This window comes from Zonotrichia leucophrys, chromosome 2 (genome assembly GCF_028769735.1).
Source record: "Zonotrichia leucophrys gambelii isolate GWCS_2022_RI chromosome 2, RI_Zleu_2.0, whole genome shotgun sequence".
Taxonomy (NCBI): Eukaryota; Metazoa; Chordata; class Aves; order Passeriformes; family Passerellidae; genus Zonotrichia; species Zonotrichia leucophrys.
This window is the reverse complement of record NC_088171.1, coordinates 10,499,276-10,521,006: the sequence shown is the minus strand read 5'-3', so window position 1 is coordinate 10,521,006 and position 21,731 is coordinate 10,499,276. Positions and strand designations below refer to the sequence as shown.

The following is a 21,731-nucleotide window of genomic DNA, read 5'->3' as shown; positions in this document are numbered from 1 at the left end:
TAAGAAGATTTTAACTAACTTTCTGTTGATATACCTGATTTTCCTACAGGGTAGAACTCAAAGTAACCATGTATCCTACATTTTCTAGGCTTTTTAAACTGCATTAACACCCGCTTGAGATGATTAACTTTCATGTCTAAATTTTCTTTCTGAATTGAATTTTTGTTAGATTAAATTGAAATTCATGAAAGAAACATACAGTTGGAATGTTCCTTTGTATATATAATTTGTTTCTAAACTGCTGTTTGTTTTCACAGTTTGATGTAATGCTATACAGCTGGTGAGCAAGGCTCAGATATGGCAGATGGTTGATTCTCTAATAAAGAGTATTTGGTAAACTGTAGAAATATCCCTCACATACATTATAGTGCATATTCTTTCTCCCCCAAACTGAAAAGTAGGGAACATCAGTGTTGGATACCACATCCAATTTAATAGTTCTACAGCACTGTATATAAAGTTCCTGAGTTTGTGCTTTCTTCATATCTTCCATCTGCATGCAATATTCATTTTGCAGTTTTAACTATGCTTCATTAGCTTTGGGGATTGCAATGCTCATTAAAAGATAAGAATTTGCATCTTACCAGTTTCATTTAAAGAAAATGGAAATGAGTCTAAAACTCCTGCTTATTAGTAGCATTTTGCTTCAGCATATTCAGGTAGTTGGATGCCTTCATGTTGATGTGCTCACCAGCTACTCGCCCGTCTGCCATTCCAACCAGCTGAATAAAACACCAAGAATAATAGAGAAGCATGTAGTAGAATGCATATGATTTGTATTTTTAAGATGCAAACATTTAAGTTTCAGAGGGGAGAGGTTTTGCTCTATTCTGAAGGCAAAGTTTTTGCTTTTTCTTTACCAGTCAGGAAAGAAAATGAACAGCAATCCCAACCCACTTGTTTTGCTGTCAGTTGGACACAAGGCACAGGAGAGTAAGGTGAGTTCCAGCTCTAGGCTTGGCTCTGTCTTCACATCTTTGCTAGGTCTGTGAGCTTGGCATTTGGCTACCAAGCCATGGTGCATATACACACACCAAGGTGCCACCAGAACTGAAATTGGCAATAAGCAGCCAAGGATTACAACCTGTGACCTAAAACCACCTAATCAACCAAACCATGGCACAAAGGGCCACATCCAGTATTTCCTAAACACCCCAGGGATGGTGGCTCCACCACCTCCCTGGGCAGCACATTCCAGTGCCCAATCACTATTTCTGTGAAGAATTTTTTTCCAATGTCTGGCCTAAACTTGCCCTGGTGCAGTTGCAGCCTGTGTCCTCTTGTCCTGTCGGTGGCTGCCTGGGAGAAGAGGCTGATCCCACCTGGCTACAGCCTCCCTTCAGGCAGATTCCTGTCAGGGAGCTGTGGAGAGCAATGAGGTTCCCCCTGGGCCTCCTCCAGACTCAACAACCCCAGCTCCCCCAGCTCTTCCTCATCAGAGTTGTTCTCTAGACCCTTCCCAAGCCTTGCTGCCCTTCTCTGAACACCAAGTGCCTAAATGAAAAATGTGCTCATCTCTTGACACCACCTCCATTAGACAAACTGTTTGATAATTTGTGTACTTCCTTTTTTCTTAACTTCAGATTAGATACAAGACCAATGAACCGGTATGGGAGGAAAACTTTACTTTCTTTGTACACAATCCCAAAAGACAAGATCTTGAAGTTGAGGTATGTGTCTCACTCTCTTTAGATACCTTTCTTTTCTAAGATGTTGCAGCAGTAAAAGTCACACATTAAAGGCTGTTATGAAATGAGGCTAAATACAATGTGAACATGATTAAAATTATACTTAAAGCATTTTTTTTTGACCAGGCAATGAAATGTTTATTTCCATTTACTACTAAAAGGAAGAAAGACTATAACTAGGCTCTCACATGAATAACATAGTTAATGGCTGTCTTTTCTAATTAAAAAGAAATCCAAAAGTAAATTTGATATACCAGTTTGGAACTAGGAATCTTTCCTCTCTCACACCAAGGAAGTATTCACTTTATCCAAATACTGTATCCCTTTACACTGTTGACATGTCCTTTACATAGCTCTAAGAGACTGAAGTGTAAATGAGTGAGGACTGTCTTAGTCACTCTTCCATTAAAAGCTGTGGTAATTAATTTTCACTCAGACAGTTTGGAAACCCTGTAGTTATTCTGTTCATAGGTCTGGTAGATGTATGTCGTCACTTTTCTGTCTTACTTTTGCTGTAGAAGGAAAGGTTGAAGAAATGAGGCATTGAGTATATTTGGTTTTTTTCTCCTTCAATGTAATGTAATCTTAAAATCAGGGAAACTTGGTTTAAGAACAAACTACTTTCAATATTGTTTGTATTTTTTGTTTTTAAATAAAAATGTATTTTCTTTCTTTGAATTCTTACAAAGCAGATGATACAAACTGACTTAATTTCTGTGTTCCTTCAGGTGAGGGATGAACAGCACCAGTGTTCCTTGGGGAACTTCAAGCTGCCTCTAAGCCAGTTGCTAGAGAGTGAAGATTTAACTATGCATCAGCGATTCCAGCTGAGCAACTCTGGTCCCAACAGCACTATAAACATGAAGATTGCACTCAGGGTACTCTAAAACCTTTCCCATTGTAAATATCTGACAGCATATTTAGGGCTGTGGTGACTCCTGGTCTGGCAGCTTTTGAAGAAGCCAGCACATTTCCTTTGATGTCACCTGCCAAGGGTCCTTGGTTGTGCAGAGCTATCAGTACACAGAGATAGCCTCTAATTTAAATATATTCCATTTGAAAACTGTACAATGCTCAAAATGAAACAATAGTCACCTGCATTAATTAAAAACAAGGTCCCCTATCGCTTTAGGTTTGGAAATCATGTTTGGAATATGAATTAATTCAAATCTCTTTTGAACCCAGTGGGCTACAGATCAGTGAAAAAGCCTCCATCTAGAAATTGAGCTGAGGTTTTGATGGTTTTAAAAAGTGAAGTGTACAAGGAAAGGAAGTACCTGCATAGAACTGGAAAAATTCAAATCAGCCTTCAGACATGTTGGAGTTTTGAAAACAAAACTTGCAACCTGAAAGTTGGTTTGTCTTTTTTCTCCATCTAAATTACTTGGCTTAATAAGTATCTCTTTGCAAACACTGTCACACTTCTGTTATTTTTCTTTCTAAAGCACTTTGTTGCTTATGTGTCATTAATAAATTAAAGCAACTTATAAAAGAGGAAGTAAGAACAATTTTAATGATAAAAATTGTGATGTAAAATTAAACTTCAAAAGAGTAGAAGAAAAAATTACAGAATATCTTTCCCGATGGCTAGAAACGCAAAGTAAATAGCATTTACACCAGAAGTGGGTAGAATATGGAAAGGGAATAATGAGGAGAATAATTCTTAATAAACAGAATTTCACAGTTGTGAAATGAAGTTACCATGAAGAAGGTGGAGATGTGCTTTGTCATGTAATGTATTTCATAGTGTAGAGTTAGCAATTGTAAATGGTTTTGGTTCTGCTTTAGTGTCTTAACTTTACAACATGTCACCAACCATTATTCTTGTCATTTGTATACTGCAAAATAGCAACACAATATGTATTTTCCTGTATCCAGGTCCTTTCTCTTGAAAAGCCGACAAGATCTCCAGATCATCAACACTCAGCCCAAGTTAAAAGGCCATCTGTTTCCAAAGATGCAAGAAAATCATCTTTTAAGCCTCAGGTTCCAGTCTCACCAACATCTGACCCAAACAAGCCCGCTCCAGCATCCCCAGTGACTGACAGTGATAAAAAGACTGACGCAGCTGATAAGAGTCAGCCTGCCAATGCCAGCCCGCAGTGGCCGACAGATCTGAGCCGCAGCTCCTCCAGCCTGCAGGCCTCCAACTTCTCGTGCTCCCCCAGCCACCTGTCGGCGAAGGAGCCCACGCCCAGCATCGCCTCCGACATCTCGCTGCCCATCGCCACGCAGGAGCTGCGCCAGCGCCTGCGCCAGCTCGAGAAGTACGGGGGGCTCAGGGCTCCTGCAGCGCTTCCCAGCCCGTGCACACAGGGCCACCAGAGCAGGAATTCACATTTCAGAAATGTTCCTTACTGTTCAGTCATTGGCATTTTCTGCTTCTTCCTCGTGTCTCAGACAGACGCTGCAATTAGAAGTTCCTTACCATTGTGATCGTCTGCTAGATAATCTAAGTCCTACTTCTTCTCATAGCTGCACTTTGTAGTTTCATGGCAGTAGTTGCCTGTTTCACCACTGAATCCTATTAGCATTAATTAAGCCAATTAAGCTGGAAATGGTTGGTCTTTTTAAAATAACTCAGAGGGATATTAAGCTATAAAGAATGTTAAATGGGTAATCAGTTACTATGCAGTCACTGAAGATTGGTGTGACGTGCTTTCTTAAATTCTTGAATTTTTTTTTACTTGCCTCAGTGAGCAGCTGTACTTACCAAGTACAGACAGCTGAGCAGCCATCCTGCTCTGAATAGGAGACTAGAAACTATTCATTCCCTATTATCGAGCTTCTCTGTGAATCTTAGTAGAAAGATTTTATTTTTTATTTGCAAGGCATTGAACTAATTCATCTTCTCTGTCAGAGGACATAGAATTAACTGAGTCATGGAGGTTGAACAGAATCTCTGGTTGATCATCCCTCTGCTCTAAACAGATTCCTCTTCAAAGCTAGATTAGGTTTCTTGGGCCTTATCCAAACAACTTTTGGTTATCTTCAAGAATTGAGATGCCATAACTTGTTCAGCAACTCCAGTGCTTAACTACTCCACTTTTAAAATGTTCTTCCTTATTTCTATTGAAATGTATCTTGCTGGAGCTTGACTATGGCCTCTTGTTATATTACTGTGTACAGCCACAACAAATCTGACTTGGTCTTCTCTAAAATGTCTACTTTAAACAGTGGAAGGGCTGCAGTTGAGTCTGCTGTTGGCTCTCTTTCCAATTTGTACAAATACACCACCTGCTTATGGTGCTTCAAACCCCCATTTATCTTCATAGTCACACGCTAACTTGTCTTGACTTTGTCAGGCTCTCTCCTGGTCCAAAACTGAGTTAGAGTTTGTTAATTGTGATAAAGATTGAAATACCACTCCTCATGCAATGCACAAATGCCATAGTTTGTCATTTGGTAAGAGTGGTAAGAATTAATGAGGTCCTTTATTGCAGACCACATGCTCTTAGGTGCTTTGAGTATTTTTTTTTTTATTTCAACTAAGAAAATACTGAAATTAAATCTTCATTCTATTTTTTTTTTTAAGTGAATGACTTGGGAATTTTAATGCATCAATCACTTTGTAGTAGATATTCACAAAACAGGCACTCTTCTCCCTTGAAGATAAGATATCCTTCAGGTGGCTGAGAAATGGCAAATATGGCACATACAGTCCTGTGTGATACGGAAAATACTTACAGACAGCTCACACAAACTAAAATGAGCATTTCATGGAGATGAGGGAACTGCATATGCTGGCCATTCTGTAAAACACAAGTTCTTAAACATGGTGCTTGCTTTTTATTTTAACATGACCTATAAGTGTAAATTTTTTCTAATCTTCTTTTTTGTGGTGATATAAACTACAGAAGAGTAAAATAAAAAAAAAACCTATAGAAGCTTGTATTTATACTGAGCTTTTACAGGAATTGTAGATTTAAATGATCACTATTATAATCCCAAGAATATCTACATTTCTATGATAAGAGAATTTAGAAAAGAATGAGCTGGTCTTCTAATTGGCTTCTGGCCTTAGGTAAGAGAGGCCCATGCCTGAGGTTTTCATTGCAGTTAGCACTATTATTCTTTCCACTTTCCTAGATGCTGCTTTGATGTTTATTTTAGGGCAGGCAAGTTCTTTACTTTTAATGAAGAAAGTCCCATAATCCTAATGACAAGAATACCTGGCCTATTTTGGAGAGCAGAGTTGTTGGCCAAGGAGCTGAAGCACAAGAATTTGATGAGGATGTGCTCACAGACTTACATGGGTTCTCTTCTTTCCCATTGGTCTGGAGAAGTCAAATGGATAATAACTGATTTCTGGGAAAACTGCTCAGTTAAGTCTTACTTCTAATGTGCATTTTAAAAACTAAGCATAATGTTCTCTTTTTTCCTGCAGTGGAACAACTCTGGGGCAGTCTCCGTTAGGACAGATTCAGCTAACAATTCGTCACAGTTCACAAAGAAACAAACTGATTGTGGTGGTGCATTCCTGCAGGTGAGCATTCCATACACTATTTCATATCTGGGCATATTTCTTTATAAAGTTTGTCCTATCCTGACTTACTCTTTAGTGGATTGGTTAATCATTCTTATTTTTGAAATAAAATATGCATAAATACAAAAATATACAGAGCTGTGCTCAGAATCAGGAAAAACTTTGTGGAAGACTTTGCTCTGATTTTATATTTGTCTACTATGCCTCTGTCAGATTTTAAATGAAAATGACATTTAGATTTTTATCAGCAGTATCTGAAAGCTGTTTCTAAGAGACTGATTATTTTACAGAATGACCAAAACACATGATTTCTAAAAAGCCATATCCAAACTTCAAATCAGAATTTAGGAAACACTGCATTCCCACCTCTGCTCTCTGCTTAGGTCATTTGGTGTTGTACAAGTCACTCCATTTTGTGCAGGGGAACAGCTTCATGTACTAAATTAAGTGATGGTAGTGTAGACATTTATATTCAGCAGTGTCTTGTTGGTTTTTTAAGAGCTTTTCCTTGGTTTTCACTTTCCCAGAAATCTGATAGCGTTTTCTGAAGAAGGATCCGACCCCTATGTGCGAATGTATTTATTGCCTGATAAGAGACGATCAGGAAGAAGAAAAACACATGTATCAAAGAAGACATTAAACCCAGTGTTTGATCAAATGTAAGTTCTAAACTATGTGTAGTAGTTTTGTATCATGTAATTACAAAGCTGTCAAATTAAGATTTCTGTGCTTACTGAAGGGTGAGCTGTTGAAGTTCCTGGTTGTCAGCATTAGACTTGATCATATCTTTCTCTTCTGCTGTAAGAGCTCTTCTATCCTTTTCTATTCCCTGTTATCACTACAGCCCTTCTTGCTGTTAGCAGCCACTTCTGTCTTTCCTGCCTTCCTACAGCAGTTCCATGGCCCTGTGCTGTAGCTCAGCTGCAGGATTCGCTCTCCTGGCAGGTGGTGAGAACACGAGTGCCTTTGGCTGGCCAGTGCTGCTGCTCTCCCTTCCTGCCAGGCTGGCTGAGTGCCTGGCTGATGCTGCCAGCCAGGGCCTGTGCATGCTCACATTGCTCAGTCACTCTGTGCCACTTCTCAGCATCCAGGGAGGCAGGAAATTTCCTTGTAGGTTATATCCTGGCCCATATGTTGGTAGTTGTAACAGCTTGTGCAATATTATACTGCATAAAAATCCTTATCCTTGAACTCATCTTTTTGAAAGTGGTTTCCCTCACATTTCTGCCTCTTACTCTCCCACCCTTTGCTTTTCAATAAAGACCTTTCTCTACTGACAGCAAATGAATTCAGGGAAAACACCACTTCAGTCCATTCTGTCAAATCTGTAAATCATTAGTTAGAGACTCCAGCAGATTTTCTTGGTAGTGCAGCTCTCTCCTCTTCATTCCAGGTAATAGATTTATTTTGCCATGCCTTTCCAAGGAAAGTGTATAGCAAAGCAATAAAGCTGTTTAAGAACTGTAGTGACAAATAGATGTGGGTTGTGCTATAACCTTGTCCTGATTTTGTCTAAGTTTCAGCTCTAGCAAAGAGCTATCTTTGATACTTTTCTTTAGCCAGACAGGAAAGAAAAGGAGCTCTGGTTATCAAGCACCAAGGATCAGTAAGACTGACCAGTCTTTTCCTTTTGGAAAATGCTAATACTGAGTTGTCAGTACAGTGGGATTCCACTTTCTCTTTTCTCTAGTCAGTGCTTCACCTTTGCCTCCTTTTCTCTTGTTCATGGGTTTGTTTTGTTTTACCAGTGGTCTCTAGAGGCCAAAGGTAAAAGAAGTCTCAAACATTTGAAGTTGATATTGATCACAGTTTTCAAGAAAAAATTTAGGCAAAACATTGGGATTTTTTTTAAAATTTGTCTCAGACCTCATTTTTTAATTTGGGGAGGAAGATGGTTTGGTTTTGATTTGAGTGGCTGTTTAGCTGAACTCGGACCTCTGGTACAGAATTCCCTCTAATACATCTCTTTGCCTGCCAGGTTTGATTTCAGTGTTTCCCTGCCTGAAGTACAGAGAAGAACACTAGATGTAGCAGTGAAGAACAGTGGTGGATTCTTGTCCAAAGATAAAGGGCTGCTTGGCAAAGTAAGTTGGTAATAAGCAAATTCTGTTAATCCAGCTTATTACATAAAACAAAAATCCTCTTGACATATGAGTTAGTGTTGATTGAAGCCTGATTCAGGTATGAAACTTTCAAAAATTACAGGTGCCTGAGATGTCAGGCTTCAGTAAGGGAAGGAACAATCTGCAGAGCCAGACTTAGAAAGATGAGGCAGTAGTCTCTTCTAGGGAGTGATAAGTTCACACTAACAAAAGAAATGTGCTTGTCAGACTTACTAATCATGCTGTCAGAGAAAGGAAAGAACCAGTAGAAACCAGGCAATATTTCAGAAAATGTTCAGACAAAACTGGAAAGACAAGTACTTAGGGAAATACAGAAGTAATTAAATCCCCAGTTTGTAAAATCCATGAGAAGGAGCTGCTACTGGAGACATTCCCAAAGCCAACACCAGCTGCTGTGTTTGTACCTTCAGTGTTCTATAGGCACACGTTAAATCACCCGATTGCTGCACACGTGATTTGGGGCATGAAAATGGAATAGTAAATTCCTACACCCTTTCAAATTGCCATATTTGAGCTCTGTGAAGAGGATGAGAGATACAGAATCATGGTCAGTTCATGGTGAGCAGTGTCCTCAGTTTTCCTGTTCATCTGGAGGGCTGTTAGTAGGAACACATCTGCTGATTGCCACTGCCATGCTATGCTGTGCTCTGGGACTGCACCACTGCAGGGTGAGGATTTTAAGGTCAAAAACAGCAACTTGAAACTTTAGGCAGCTAGCAGAGAGCTGTGATGACAAGGATATAAAATACATCATGTACCAATGACATTGCTTATGCTTATTGCTTAACTGTAGTTGACAGGATTGTCAGATTTTTATCTGTAATAGAATTAGAATGAAAGGCACACACAGTGCACTGATTGGTAATTTAACTTTCCACAGTTATTGATACCTCTGGCATCTGAAGAACTTGCTAAAGGCTGGACCCAGTGGTAAGTATAACATTTCCTTTATTAATAATAATACTACATGCTAATGTTAATACTCCTGTTAATGTTATATAGTAGTTAATGTTAATAGTAATAATGGTAATTACTTTGTTAATAATAGTTTTAATAATACATACTAAATGTAAAAAACCAATCCTTTGGTTTTTTCTTTTTCAGGTATGATTTGACAGAAGATGGTACAAGGCCACAGGGTGCAAGTTAGGCCCATGGACGCCAGGAATTCCTCACGCATAATTTTGCCAACCTTTATATATTTTTAACGCGTTGTTTTCAGAGATGTACCAATGTTATTTTTATAGCTTTACTGATTTAGTTCTTAGACACATCCCCAATAATTTTATAACACTTTGTCATTTTATGTAGACATAGCCATCCTCATTGTTAAACTTTATATTTTATTTTGCTAAACAGTTTTATGTGTTCCTGTAATGTGCAATAGTACAGTAAAGTAACCTTTTGTGTTTAAATAGATCTTTATGATGGCTGTACCTATTAGAAAGTGAAAAGAACACGTTCTGCTGTTTTCCTGCCTTGTTTTATATCTCACCAAGATATACTGTACCATGTAAATATATAATATTTTTTTATAATTCTTTCATGCTGGTTTGAATTCAGAAGAAAATTAGATAAAGGATAAAGATATTTTCTTCTAAATGCATGTTAATTTCTTCAGATGAATCTCTTTTTGTCTTTGCAGCACAATGGTCTTAATCATTTTGTGATACTCTGCAAAACGAAACTGCAGAAAAACATTTTTACTTTATTGTGTTTCTGGCCCAGTGGGGCTAGCTTAAAATGTATAAAACATTAACATTTTAATATTTATATATAAATGTATTATTGGGAAATCATGCTATAGAATATTATAAATAAAAATGAGAATTCTATAAATATTGTATAAATAGAGGATGAGGTCCACAAATAGCAGTTTCTAAATCTGAGTTTTCATTTAATGGAGTAAACATAACAAACAGTACAGTTTTATTATACAGGTTCAGTTGGATTTCGTTATTTATTCCTGTACTCTGGAGTACTAGACATGTGATCTTTTGAAGGTATGAGGACATGGATTTTTCTGTATTATAAAGATGTCTAGCCACTTTAAACTGTCCCTACCACCATGTTTCACTGATTTATAAGTAGACAAATCAGCTTGCAAGTTAAGTTCATATAGTAGGCATATGTACAAGACATATGTTATTTTTATTACACAGTACCGTGCTAAAATAGTATGTTATGTGATACCTTCTGTAATCCTCAAATAAACACCAGTAGGTAAGAAAGTGGGGAACTGAGATAAAATTGACTGTCTTTGGCAGTTGCTTCATTGCTGCTGAGTATGTTTGGTGCATGAACAAACTGCACAGTGGCCCAGGCAGGTTTCTGAGCAATGCTGTCCTCCTGAAGCACTGCCCTGGGCTGGGCAGGAGGCAGCAGTCAGCACACACTGATCCAGGCAGGCAGGACCTCAAGGGAGACTATCAGCCCCAACAGCTGAGCTCATAACTCTAATTTTATGAATTGTGGGACTTTTATTTTTGTGTTCAGAACTGATTTTTCTTTTTCTGGTAAGTTTTTTCAGACTGTTAGAAAAATGTGCATTAAGAATCTAAGAGAACAGCTTGACTGTTGCAAAGCCAGTGTCCTCATCCTTGGAGAAGTATGCAATTAGACAAAGTATATTATTTAGCTAAGATTCTAGAATGATGTCTCAGCCAAGAAAGAATTTTAACGTGGAATGATGAACTCCTGAAATTAGCTTTATTGCAAGAAAACTGACAGAACCTTAACTCTAGATGTAGAATTTGTCTACATTACTAGATGTACCAAAGTGCCTACCATAGATGTAGCTTTTTGTCTTTTTCAAGTCTAAAAATTTAAGTTTGTCTAAATTCAATTTAACAGGAACATTTGTTATGGTTATGTGTGACCTGCACTATACACCTCTATACAGTGATGGCCTTCCCATTGCCACGTTTTATACACAACAATTTTATCAAACAATCTCACATTGTAAATTGTACTGTAACTGTTGTTACTGGGCTGGGCAATAGAGATTCTTTGTAAGAAAACATTTCCATTTGAAGGCTTCACTGTATATTGGAATGTATGAGTAGCTATATATCCACTCATCAATTAATAGAAAATATATTATGAAATACATATTTTCTTTGCTAGTTCTCCATTAAGATGTTAAAAATGGAAAGACAGAGAATTGTTCTTAATGCAATGAAAATGCAGAAACCAAATGCTAATCTGAATAAATGAGGTCTAAGAGTGGCAGTTCAACATAATTGCCTTTTGCCTTTGTTCAGTCTGAGGTGGAAGGATTTTTGCTCTACATTTTGGCCAGTGACTGCACAGAGTTTGATCTGCAGCCAAAAAATAGGGTGTTAAACTGATTCAGTGTTCCAAGTCTTAAGTGAAGTCTGGGGACAGAAAACTGCACTTAAACACAAAAAAATTCTGTCTTCTAAAGTTTGAAGGTGGAAAATAATGCTGTGTTCAGGCAAATGTGAAAGGATAGCACAAAGTGAGTAACTGAATAAAGAATACAGGGCAGGTTTTCAAAATAGCTCACTACCTAAAATTAGGGGTTGGTTCTTAGAGATCCCATTTTTCATTTAGGAACCTGAAATGAAGAGATTGAACTGTCATTGCAATTCAGCAACTAGAATTCCCATAGTCTATAATCAGTTCTGGATGCCAGATCTTCAGAAACATTCTCCTGAGTGAATTCGGATCAGACTGTGAGTGCCTAGATGAGATTGATTCTTTGGATAGTGGATGCAACTTTTGTATTACCAAATTCCAGTTGTTCCATTTATATGGAAGTGGGAAGGACAATTTTGCCTCTGGGCAAAAATTGCACCTCATTATCAAGTCATTTCTTCAATGTCAACTGATAGCTTTTCATGTAGTTCTTGTTATCCTGTGCCTTAAAATATGAACATATGAAGATGTTTAAGAAATGGTTAAAAAATAAGCTTTGTTACCTGTATGTACCAACACATGTTCTGTACTATTGGAACTGTTTTTAGAATTACTCTGCTTCACTGACAAGAAAACCAGCTTTCTTAACTATAGCAGTGGTATAACTCAAACTCAAATCAGCATGCATATCACTTGGAGGTGGACTAAAAAAGTTTTAATTTTCTGTCTTGAATCCTTTATCAGAGCTGCAGCAAATGGTGAGAGTTAAAATGAGAACAAAGGGTAATCAATTTTGTACAGATTGCCTTTTTTGCTCATGTAATTCTACATTATGATGCATGTATTTATTCAATAAATGGTTCGTATGGAAGTTGGTGTGTTCTTCCCTCTGCACACACACACCCCCTCCTCTCTTGCATATCCCTGTTCTAACTGGCAACGCAATGAACTGAATTTTCAGTCCTGTAGCCTCCTCCTGTGACCTAGGGAGCCTTGCTGTAAGGTCTGTAGGCAGATTTTTGGATCTTACATGAGAGAAAGTGGCGTGAGAAGTGCAGGACACTTCATGGGGATTTCTGTGCTTGCTGTTCTGGAACAGATTCACACGTAAGAATGAGCAGGTCCTTTGTTCAACTTCAGCGTCTAAATTTTATTTTTCTCTTAAATTGATCAACTGAACAAATTGTCATAATTCTAGCACTTATTAATTGTCTTTAAATATGCTTTCAAAAGGACCTAGAACTGTATTTAATTGCCTTAGATTTAGAATCAGCAGATTTCTACCCATGGCATCCTTTCCTATTCTTTCATTAGCGTGGTAAGGTTAATTGATGAAAAATATGATGATGTACTGCATAAATAAGAAAAAGGCTGTTATATCCTCTATCTGTTCCAGAAAAAACACCATAGAAATCATGCTATTTGCATGAAAGATTAATTTATAATTAGTTATAATTCTATAATTAATTTTGATACCTTTTCCCATAAACAGCTATACCTTGTCTGAATTCATAATACTCAGTCAGTTTTCATGAGCCATAAATAAAAGCTGCAAAGCTTCATCAACCAATCATTATCCCACTTAGAATGGGCTCCACTGGATAATCTTTAATGTTACTAACTACAAAATTATGTTCTACTGTGGTTTGGGTTTTTTTTTCCTTAGAAGGAAATACATCCCTTTTTTAGCAGAAGAAAAATAATCTGCTGATCAATGGGAAGGCAGCTAAAGCCTAGGAAAAGCATGGCCCTCTCCACATGTCCCTCATGGCAAGGTGGTTCTGGATTGCAGACTCTCTGGCAGTGCCAATACTGATCAGGTGTCAGCATTTTCCTCACTTGGGTCAAGATCAAACCTTCCATTCAGTCCTGCAAGACAGGTGGTACCTGGATCAGCACTGCCTGAGTATTATTCACAGATCTTATTGGAGAGCAGAAATAACTGTGCAAGACACTCCTGCAGATGGCTTTGGTATTAATTTGATGGGCTCACCCCAGCTCAGGATTCTTCTTGGTATTTGCTGTACTGTTTAAACTGGTTTGGCCTTTCAGTTCATCCAGCCCCCACCTAGGAGCAGTGTTTGCCAATAAAGTTACCAGTGTGGCTATTTTCAGTATTTTCTCAACTAAGAGTTGAGTACAAAATTTGTTTCCTATGAAGTACTTCTTTTAATCAATTTAATTGTTTATAACCTCCCCCTGACAAACTCTGAATGTTGGATGGTACCTTTGAAAGAACCAAAACTGCAGATTGTCCTGGACCCATTTGTAGCTGGCTGCTGAAGCAGTCAGATTATTTAATCCCAAATGGTGGCTTTATATATCCTAAAGTGTCCAACTTTTGTATGATTCCCTACTGATTTCTAAGGCTGTCAGGCTCTCAACAATTTTCTCAGGCACCTTCTGAAATATGTTTTATGAGAAATGTAAAAATCCACTTGTATTTCTTTCAGTGTTATGCAGTAAATTTAGCTGCCAGAGTAGATGGCAGCTCTGGAGGAAAGTTCTCTAATCTGCATTCATGTGATAGAGGTGATACTCTCTGTTCTCACTGTCTGCAGGGAATATTGCTGCATGCCAGTCATCCAATGTGGAATCCAATTTGAGCAGGCTCCTGCATCTCAGTTTCCTCAGACACCACCAAAGTGAAGCCAACCTGTCTTTCATGTTAATCTTTGAGTCCTCAGGAGCTGTGAAATTTACAGCAAGGGAATTAAGGCCTAACAGTGATCATTCTTCCCTTTAAGATCCATATAGGAACATGTCCAAGGACAGCCCAAAGCTAGGCAAGATTTCAGGCGTTGGAAGAGCTGGTTCCAGCCCAGGGTGCTTTGTGGCCTGGAGACCCTTGGGCCATTCCTGCAGGGCTTGGTGACCCAACCCTCAGAGCTGGGCACCAAGCACCTCAGCCTCTGTGCAAGAAATGACACAAGAAAGTTGTGATGTCCCTGCACCCAGCTGTGTCCTGTGAATTCACTCATCAGCTATGTGGTAAGGACCTAATTGATTATCAATTTTATTTATTAATTATTTAAGCAAAGTAGCTCCTTTCTGCAGGATGTTGCACTGGATGACCTGGTGAGGTCCCTTCTAACCTCAGCTCTATGGCTCTCAAGTCTATTTTTTTAAACACTAAGGTAAGCTCAGTAAATTGGAGCTCTGTGTACTCCTGACCTGTGCTGTAGGTCTTCTGGGCATTCTTCTTCCTGAGCCCAAGCTCTCAGGGATGGGCATGCAGCTACCCCAGCTGGGCAGACTCAAGGAGTCACACAGCTGGGAGCTGCAAGCTCTGCTGAGTCAGGCTGCAAAAACTTGATAGGAATTAAAAATACATTAAACTGTGCATAGAACTTCAGTTGTAACATAGATAATGCTAGCAAAATGGTAATTGTAGGTACTGAATGAAGGTCAGTAATTTTACTCAATATTATATATACTGGGACAAGATCCTCAAACACAAAAAAGGTCCATTCGTTTAACAGAGGTTGTTTCCAGCATGAAATTTCAAACAAGTTTTTTTGTTCTTTTATTCTAGTTGAATTTGCAGGCCAGTGTGTTATTCTACAAACACTGAGAGCCTGACAACTAGAGCTTACTAAGCATGTCACAATGATTAATAATTTAATACAGAATATTTTGCAAGACAGCTTCATGCACACTTCCCATGGGAGAAATGCTTCAACTGATAGGCTGAAATCCCTGATGTATTTTGCATGATTGTTTTTGCTGTCTCTTGGGTTAAGTTGAAGTTACTGTGTTGCAATGTTTTTCACCTACAATTTATAGGAAAGTTTATCTAATTTTGCATGAATCATGAAATTCTCTGAGCTCAGGTAACTATGATAGCCACTGAATGGGAGCTCTGTGGTAACTTTCAGCTCAGAGTTCCGCTGGATACATTTAATAAATTGTCAACAGCATCCAAACAAAGGACTTGGATTGTCTCCAGACCTGTCATTTATCGATGCGATGACAATGAAATAAAGGGTAAAAATGGGTTAATGGAAATGGATGTTCATGACTCATGAGTGGTACTGGTAGCAATGTTGGTTCTTTGTTTTATTTGTTAAATCATTAATTAATTTCCATGTAAAATAAGTTGGAATCAAAAGTTGACAATACTAAGATGAGCTTTTTGACAAGTTTCAATCTTAGTTTTAGGCAACCTTGTTCTATGCCATATTTTTTATTCCGTATGCCTTTTCAACTTCAGATTATTTGAGACATAAAAATGCTTAATTTAGAACATTTTATTTTTGCTTATCTTGTTTTTCACATTGAAACATTGAAGTTTTCCATGTACAGTCATTAGTGCCCAGTGTTTATTCCTGAAGATACGGTTATATTCCACTAGATGGAGGTGCAGTCCCTATTCTCAGAATCCTTTTTTGCTGCCTGTGCACTTTCTTGTACAAGAAGGAAGTGATTTGGATGAGAGGCATATTTGGAAGTGCAGCCTTAAGTCACCCTAGCTTAAAAGCAGTGGACAACAGGTATGGTCCTCACCGAGCTCTGCTCTCTCCCTTTCCTCTGAGGCACCAGAGATCCTAAAAGAAATGAGTTTCATAATGGGGGATTCAATTTGCCAAAATGGTTTTGTAGAGGTATTTAGTCATGAGGCACAGGGAAATTTTAAAAAATGATGTGAGGAAACATGAAACTTCTGGAAGGCTCTCAGTTCACCAGAAATTCCGCATGCTTCTGTCAGCAATTCACTGTAGGTGTTTCATGCCTTAGATACCAAATTAGATTTGATTCTAGAACTCCCTTGAGTTGCTGACACAACTTTAATGAGATTAAGTGCAAAAAGTTGAAAATTAATCAGAAGCAGACAGAAGTGAAATTACAGTTCAGGACATGGAAAATGGCCAGCACATTTGAAACATCCCTGCGCTTTAAGTATTTATTGTTGATTCAAGTATGTGGTTAGAAACTCAGGATAGCTAACAATGAAATCCATCATGGAGCAGTACAATCAACATGGGGGTAAAGGGAAGACAGATAAAATTCTACTAGAAAAAATAAGAATCACTATTCCTTTGTTTAAGGACATGATAAGAAAGTTTACTAAAACACAGGTCTTGTGACGATAAAACTGTTTGATGGCCAGAACAGGAATAAATGACAAATATGTCTAAACTTAGTGGAAATGGAAGCCCTCATGGGTGCCTGGCTCCACATTTGTCCCCAGGCTGACACCACACTGCTGTCAGTTCTGCAGGAAGGCAGCAGGACATGCAGCCTGTAAAAAACCCCAGTGGGCTTTGGTCTGGATCAAGGACATGGGAACAGCCCTGCTGATAGAGCCAACACAGATATGAGAGACGAGTGAATGTTGGTATAATGCCCAAGCAATGTAAAGCAGTTTGTTGTGTGTTTGTGTGTGTTTATATATGTATAAACTAATATGGATGAGCAAATCATGTCCATTCTGATATTTGTACTGCATTTTCATGTTTTGTGCTAGACAGATGGAACAGAGATGGTGTCATATCTAAGCGATGCATGTCTATCACAATGAAACCTCAAGAGCACTTGTGAAATTAATAATAACAGTGATTTTGTACCTTAGAAGCAATTTTTCTGTTAAAGACTAAAATAGAATGAGAGCTGCAAGGAGACAGGACACTTATAAGAGCAGTAAATCTCTATCAGAATGTAATTTAATAGGGTTAAAGTAATACAGACATAGCATTTGTAACTGCAGTGTTTTATATCTGAAACAAATTATCTGACAAACTAGTATTATAAATTTACTCAATGATGCATAGTATTCTGAATGATGACAATGACTTTATACTAGAAAATGTTTGCTGTAATTGTAATGAAAAATTCCACTTCCTTTTTTTTTTTTTTACAGTGGGATGGATTCAGCTATGAAAATACTGTTATTGTAATTTCTTTTTGTATCTTGTAACATTTCAGAAATCTTTCCATTTCCATGGTACTAATAGTGGGCAGAGAAAAATTACAATGACTTGTAACACTTTATAAGGAATGAGTGATAAGAGTAAGGGCATAATAATACAGAAAATAATAATTATAGAAGCAATAGAATGGTTTCGGTTGGAAGAGACTCTAAACATCATCTATTTCCAACACCCCTGCCATGGGCAGGGATGTCACAGAAATCTTTTGTGAAAAATCCCTTCTTTAGGATTTTTCCCTCTTCTGAGAAGCTGAGGCCCCAGAAAGAGGATGTAAACAATGGTTATCTGCTGCTGTGGAATGCAACAGGTGCACCTGTGATTGGCTCATGTTCCATGTTTACAATTAAGGGCCATGTTTACAATCAAAGACAGGATCTCTCTGGGACAGAATCAGAGAGAACTCTGTTGTTGATTCATTCCTTTTCTATTCTTAGCTTAGCAGCTTCTGAACCTTTCTCTCTATTCCTTTTAGTATAGTCTTAATGTAATACATATCATAAATTAATAATCCCAGCCTTCTGATCATGGGGTCAAGATTCTCGTCTATCTCTTCACCCCTGAGGAACCCTTGCAAGCCCTGTAACACAGGGACACCTTCCACTAGCCCAGGTTGCTCAGAGCCCCAGCCAACTTCACCTTGAACACTGCCAGGGCTGGGGCACACACAGCTTCTCCAGACAACCTGTGCCAGTGCCTCACCACCCTCACAATAAAGAATTTCTCCCCAGTATTTAATCTAAACTTGCCCTCTGTCAGTTTAAAGCCATTCCCCCTTGTCCTGTCTCTCCATGTTCTTACAAAAATTCCCTCTCCTCGTCTGTAAACCCTTTAGGCACTGAAAGGTGCTCCAAAGTTTCTCCAGAGGTTTCAGGTCTCTGGGCTGAACACCCCCAGCTCTCTCAGCCTGTCTCCATGCTCCAGCCCTCTTCATGCTATAATAGCTAAGCATTTTGTCATAAAGCATCACAACAAAGGCAGGCAGAAGAAGCCGCCGTGTCCCCGCTCACACGGAGCCGGGCGTGGCTCCGCGCGGGGCCGGCAGTGCGCGGAGCTCCCGCGGGGCGGCGCTCAGCGCCTCGGTACCGCCGGCAGCGGCTCCACAGCGGCTCCCCCGAGCGGCCTCTGCATCCCCTCCGCGCAATTTATTCCCTTATTTTGGTCCGAGTTAACAAGGATACATTTTTTTTCTTCTGCAGTGATTTTTTTTTTCCCTACTTAATCTCTTAAACTCTAAAATTGATTCATGTTAATATTAATAATTTACGGGAAATAAGCCTTTTCACGGTCTAATCACACCAGCATTGAGAAGTGACAGTCGCCTCTGAATAAAGGATGGCATGATTGGCAGGATTACCTTCAGGCAAGGGGAGATCTGGAGAAGTGGAATAGTGTGAAACTTCATCTCTCTCCCATGCTGTTCGGATTATTTATCAAAGTATGTGAAGATCAAAAAAAAAAAAATCAAGGGAAATGCATGCATGTAAATTATTAACAGCCTGCCTCAGAGGATGAGCAGATTTTGTTCATACTGTATTAACTATAACAAATTTTATTACATATTCAAAGAAAAAGAAATAGAAGTTACAACCCCAACACGGTAGTAGATAATGTGTGAAATAATCTTGTAAGAAACTATTATCTACAAAATAACATTGTAAATATAAGAAAATATTGTCAAGAAAGCATCTGACGTTCAGGGAACTACTTGTTTATTTTTTATTTATATTGTTGACTCTTAGAGGTTGAAATGGAATGCTTGCTGTAGTCCAAACAATATTCTGGTGTGAGCCATCTGTGACTGAGATCTCTAATGCAGACCACCAACAAGAATAAAGACTGGTTCATGAAGCAGTAGCACAAAAGCAAATCTTTATTTGCTGTTGCTCAGCAACCATGTGCAAAAGGCCCATTTTTCATTTTTGCCTTAACTTGACAGGAAAATGATAATAAATATGAGATTATTATCACAGGGTATAGATTATTTTGAACAGATGAACAGATATGTCAAAGAGAGGCATGTAATTTGGTACTCTTGAAAGGGAGAATATTAGAGAAACTGAAAATAGAGTTGTAGGTTTATTACTGGCTTGCAGTTCATGCACAGTTCTTGAAAAAACCTAGAAAACATTATTCTGTCTCTCTGGTTTCTCTATATGGTCCTTTAAAATGAATCACTTAGTGTTATTCAGCCTGTTGTTATCTGTGTCAACTTCTAGTTTCAATACTGTGAAAAAAACCATCCTGTGGTTGCTATGCAACAGAAATTAAAAACTAAAATATGTTTTAGTTTGTTTGCTAAAATGATACGTGCCCAACTAAATAAACAGTAACCAGGTGACTAATGTAGCATCTAATTAAAAGACTAATCAAGGTATTAATGAAATATTCAGTCTACATGAGTCATGATGAATAAATCCATCAGTTTGGATCTAAAATGGCAAAGATTTTTAATTTATGCAGGAAATTTTTAATATAGGGAGGCATTAGCATAATGTAAAAATGTCAGGTGTTATACTTTTTTTTTTTTTTTTTTTTTTTTTACAATTCTACAGGTATGCTGATTGCTCATGCAACTTGCTCGCTCCACAGGCTCCTTGCACTTAGCTGAATTCATGACTTGGGATATAAAGTCAGGTCCACAAGATCTGACACAAGCCAACTTCTCATATCAAATAAATGTAGCAGAAAATGCAAAAAAGATTGATTTTTAATGTGAACTAAAACTGTGAAAGGCAGGATAAATAAGGAAGATTCTATGTTAAAAATTAAAACAGCAGAAGATGTAAATGCTACTTTTAAAGGAGCGAATTTTTACATTTAATACTAAATGAAATCTAAATTACGTAATATTTTTTAAAATTACAGTCCTGAAAAGTCTAACCAGATATGAGAACTTCTATAGAAATTATAGTTGGTCTTCTGTTTGCACAGTAAAGCAGCACACATTGTACTGCTTCTACAGACTGAAAGTAAATTACTTCAGTTCTGCACCTCTCTCTTCTAACAGCCAACACTGAGAAATGCTACTGAAAATACCAAATGGAAAGACACAAACTAAGCCCGTAACAAGAAACTTTGACTGGTTTTGGTTTGCAGAAGAGCTCAAACGGAATGGGGAATATTATAGAACTCAAAATCTGACTCAAACTATTTCCAACAGGGCAAAGAAGAATCATAATTTCCTGATATATTCAAAATACCCTTAATTATCAAACTCTAAATATCATGTGGCTTACATAGTCTCCAATACTATACATATAGGCTGTTTAACTCTTCATTGCTTTTGGATGAAGAGTGCAAAGTACTCATATTTTTCACCAGGACTGTGAGGAAAAGCAAAGCTGTCAAAAATAACAACAATAACATTATTGGAGAAAAAAGCCACCAGTGTAATCAAATGCGTGATATTTGGTAAAAGCAGTTATGTTCCAGTTAACTGGAAGAAGGAGTACCATTTCTTAAGCATGTACATGAATTTAACCGAGCATGTCTTCCCCCCATCTTGAAACACTGACACTTGGCAGGTAGTACATGAAGGGAACAACGAGCGGGGCTGTGGGTTTGAACCGTGGCAGCTGCCTCTGGGGAACTGATGGATGTTCCCCCGGGACCAGCCGTGACGGAAAGCAGCAGAGGAAAAAGAGCCTTTGAGCGCGGCCAAGCTGCCGGGAGCAGCAGCCGGGGCCGGGCGGGCGCTGCCCGCGTTACCCGGCGATGGAGCGGGGCAGGGGCTGGGGAAGCGCGGGGGGGATCAGCCTGAAGAGGAGGCTCAGGAGGAACATTACGGCTTTGGACAGCACCCGAAAGGAACGTGGAGCCAGATGGGGGTCGGGCTCTTCCCCAAGTAGACAGCGATAGGACAGGACACAGCCTGAAGCTGCGCCAGAGGATGTTCAGGTGGAGCATTAAGAGGAATTTCTTCACAGAAAGGGTGACTGGAATGGGCCGCGCAGGGAGGTGGTGGAGGCTCCCTCCCTGCAGGTGTTTAGCAAAGACTGGACGTGACCCTCAGTGCCATGGTCTAGTCGACCAGGTGATGTTCGGTCACAGGCTGGACTCGATGACCTCAGAAGCCTTTTCCAGCCCAGGTGACGCTGTGGTTCCCTGAGTTTTTAACACGATC

The 21,731-nt window shown here is 38.8% G+C and overlaps 1 protein-coding gene across 3 annotated transcripts in view; it reads left to right on the top strand.

Moving 5' to 3' along the window:
- The window catches only part of ESYT2 (extended synaptotagmin 2), an 80,542-nt gene extending 67,993 nt beyond the window's left edge, over positions 1–12,549 (top strand). For all 3 annotated transcript variants that reach the window (XM_064703911.1, XM_064703913.1, XM_064703912.1), the window contains 9 exons: positions 864–938; positions 1,584–1,670; positions 2,417–2,566; positions 3,567–3,955; positions 6,076–6,174; positions 6,702–6,833; positions 8,153–8,258; positions 9,178–9,227; positions 9,402–12,549. In XM_064703911.1, coding sequence (XP_064559981.1) covers positions 864–938; positions 1,584–1,670; positions 2,417–2,566; positions 3,567–3,955; positions 6,076–6,174; positions 6,702–6,833; positions 8,153–8,258; positions 9,178–9,227; positions 9,402–9,447 — 1,134 coding nt within the window. In that variant the 3' untranslated portion in view covers positions 9,448–12,549. The remainder of the gene's footprint in view (positions 1–863; positions 939–1,583; positions 1,671–2,416; positions 2,567–3,566; positions 3,956–6,075; positions 6,175–6,701; positions 6,834–8,152; positions 8,259–9,177; positions 9,228–9,401) is intronic.
- The last annotated feature ends 9,182 nt before the right edge of the window (positions 12,550–21,731 follow it).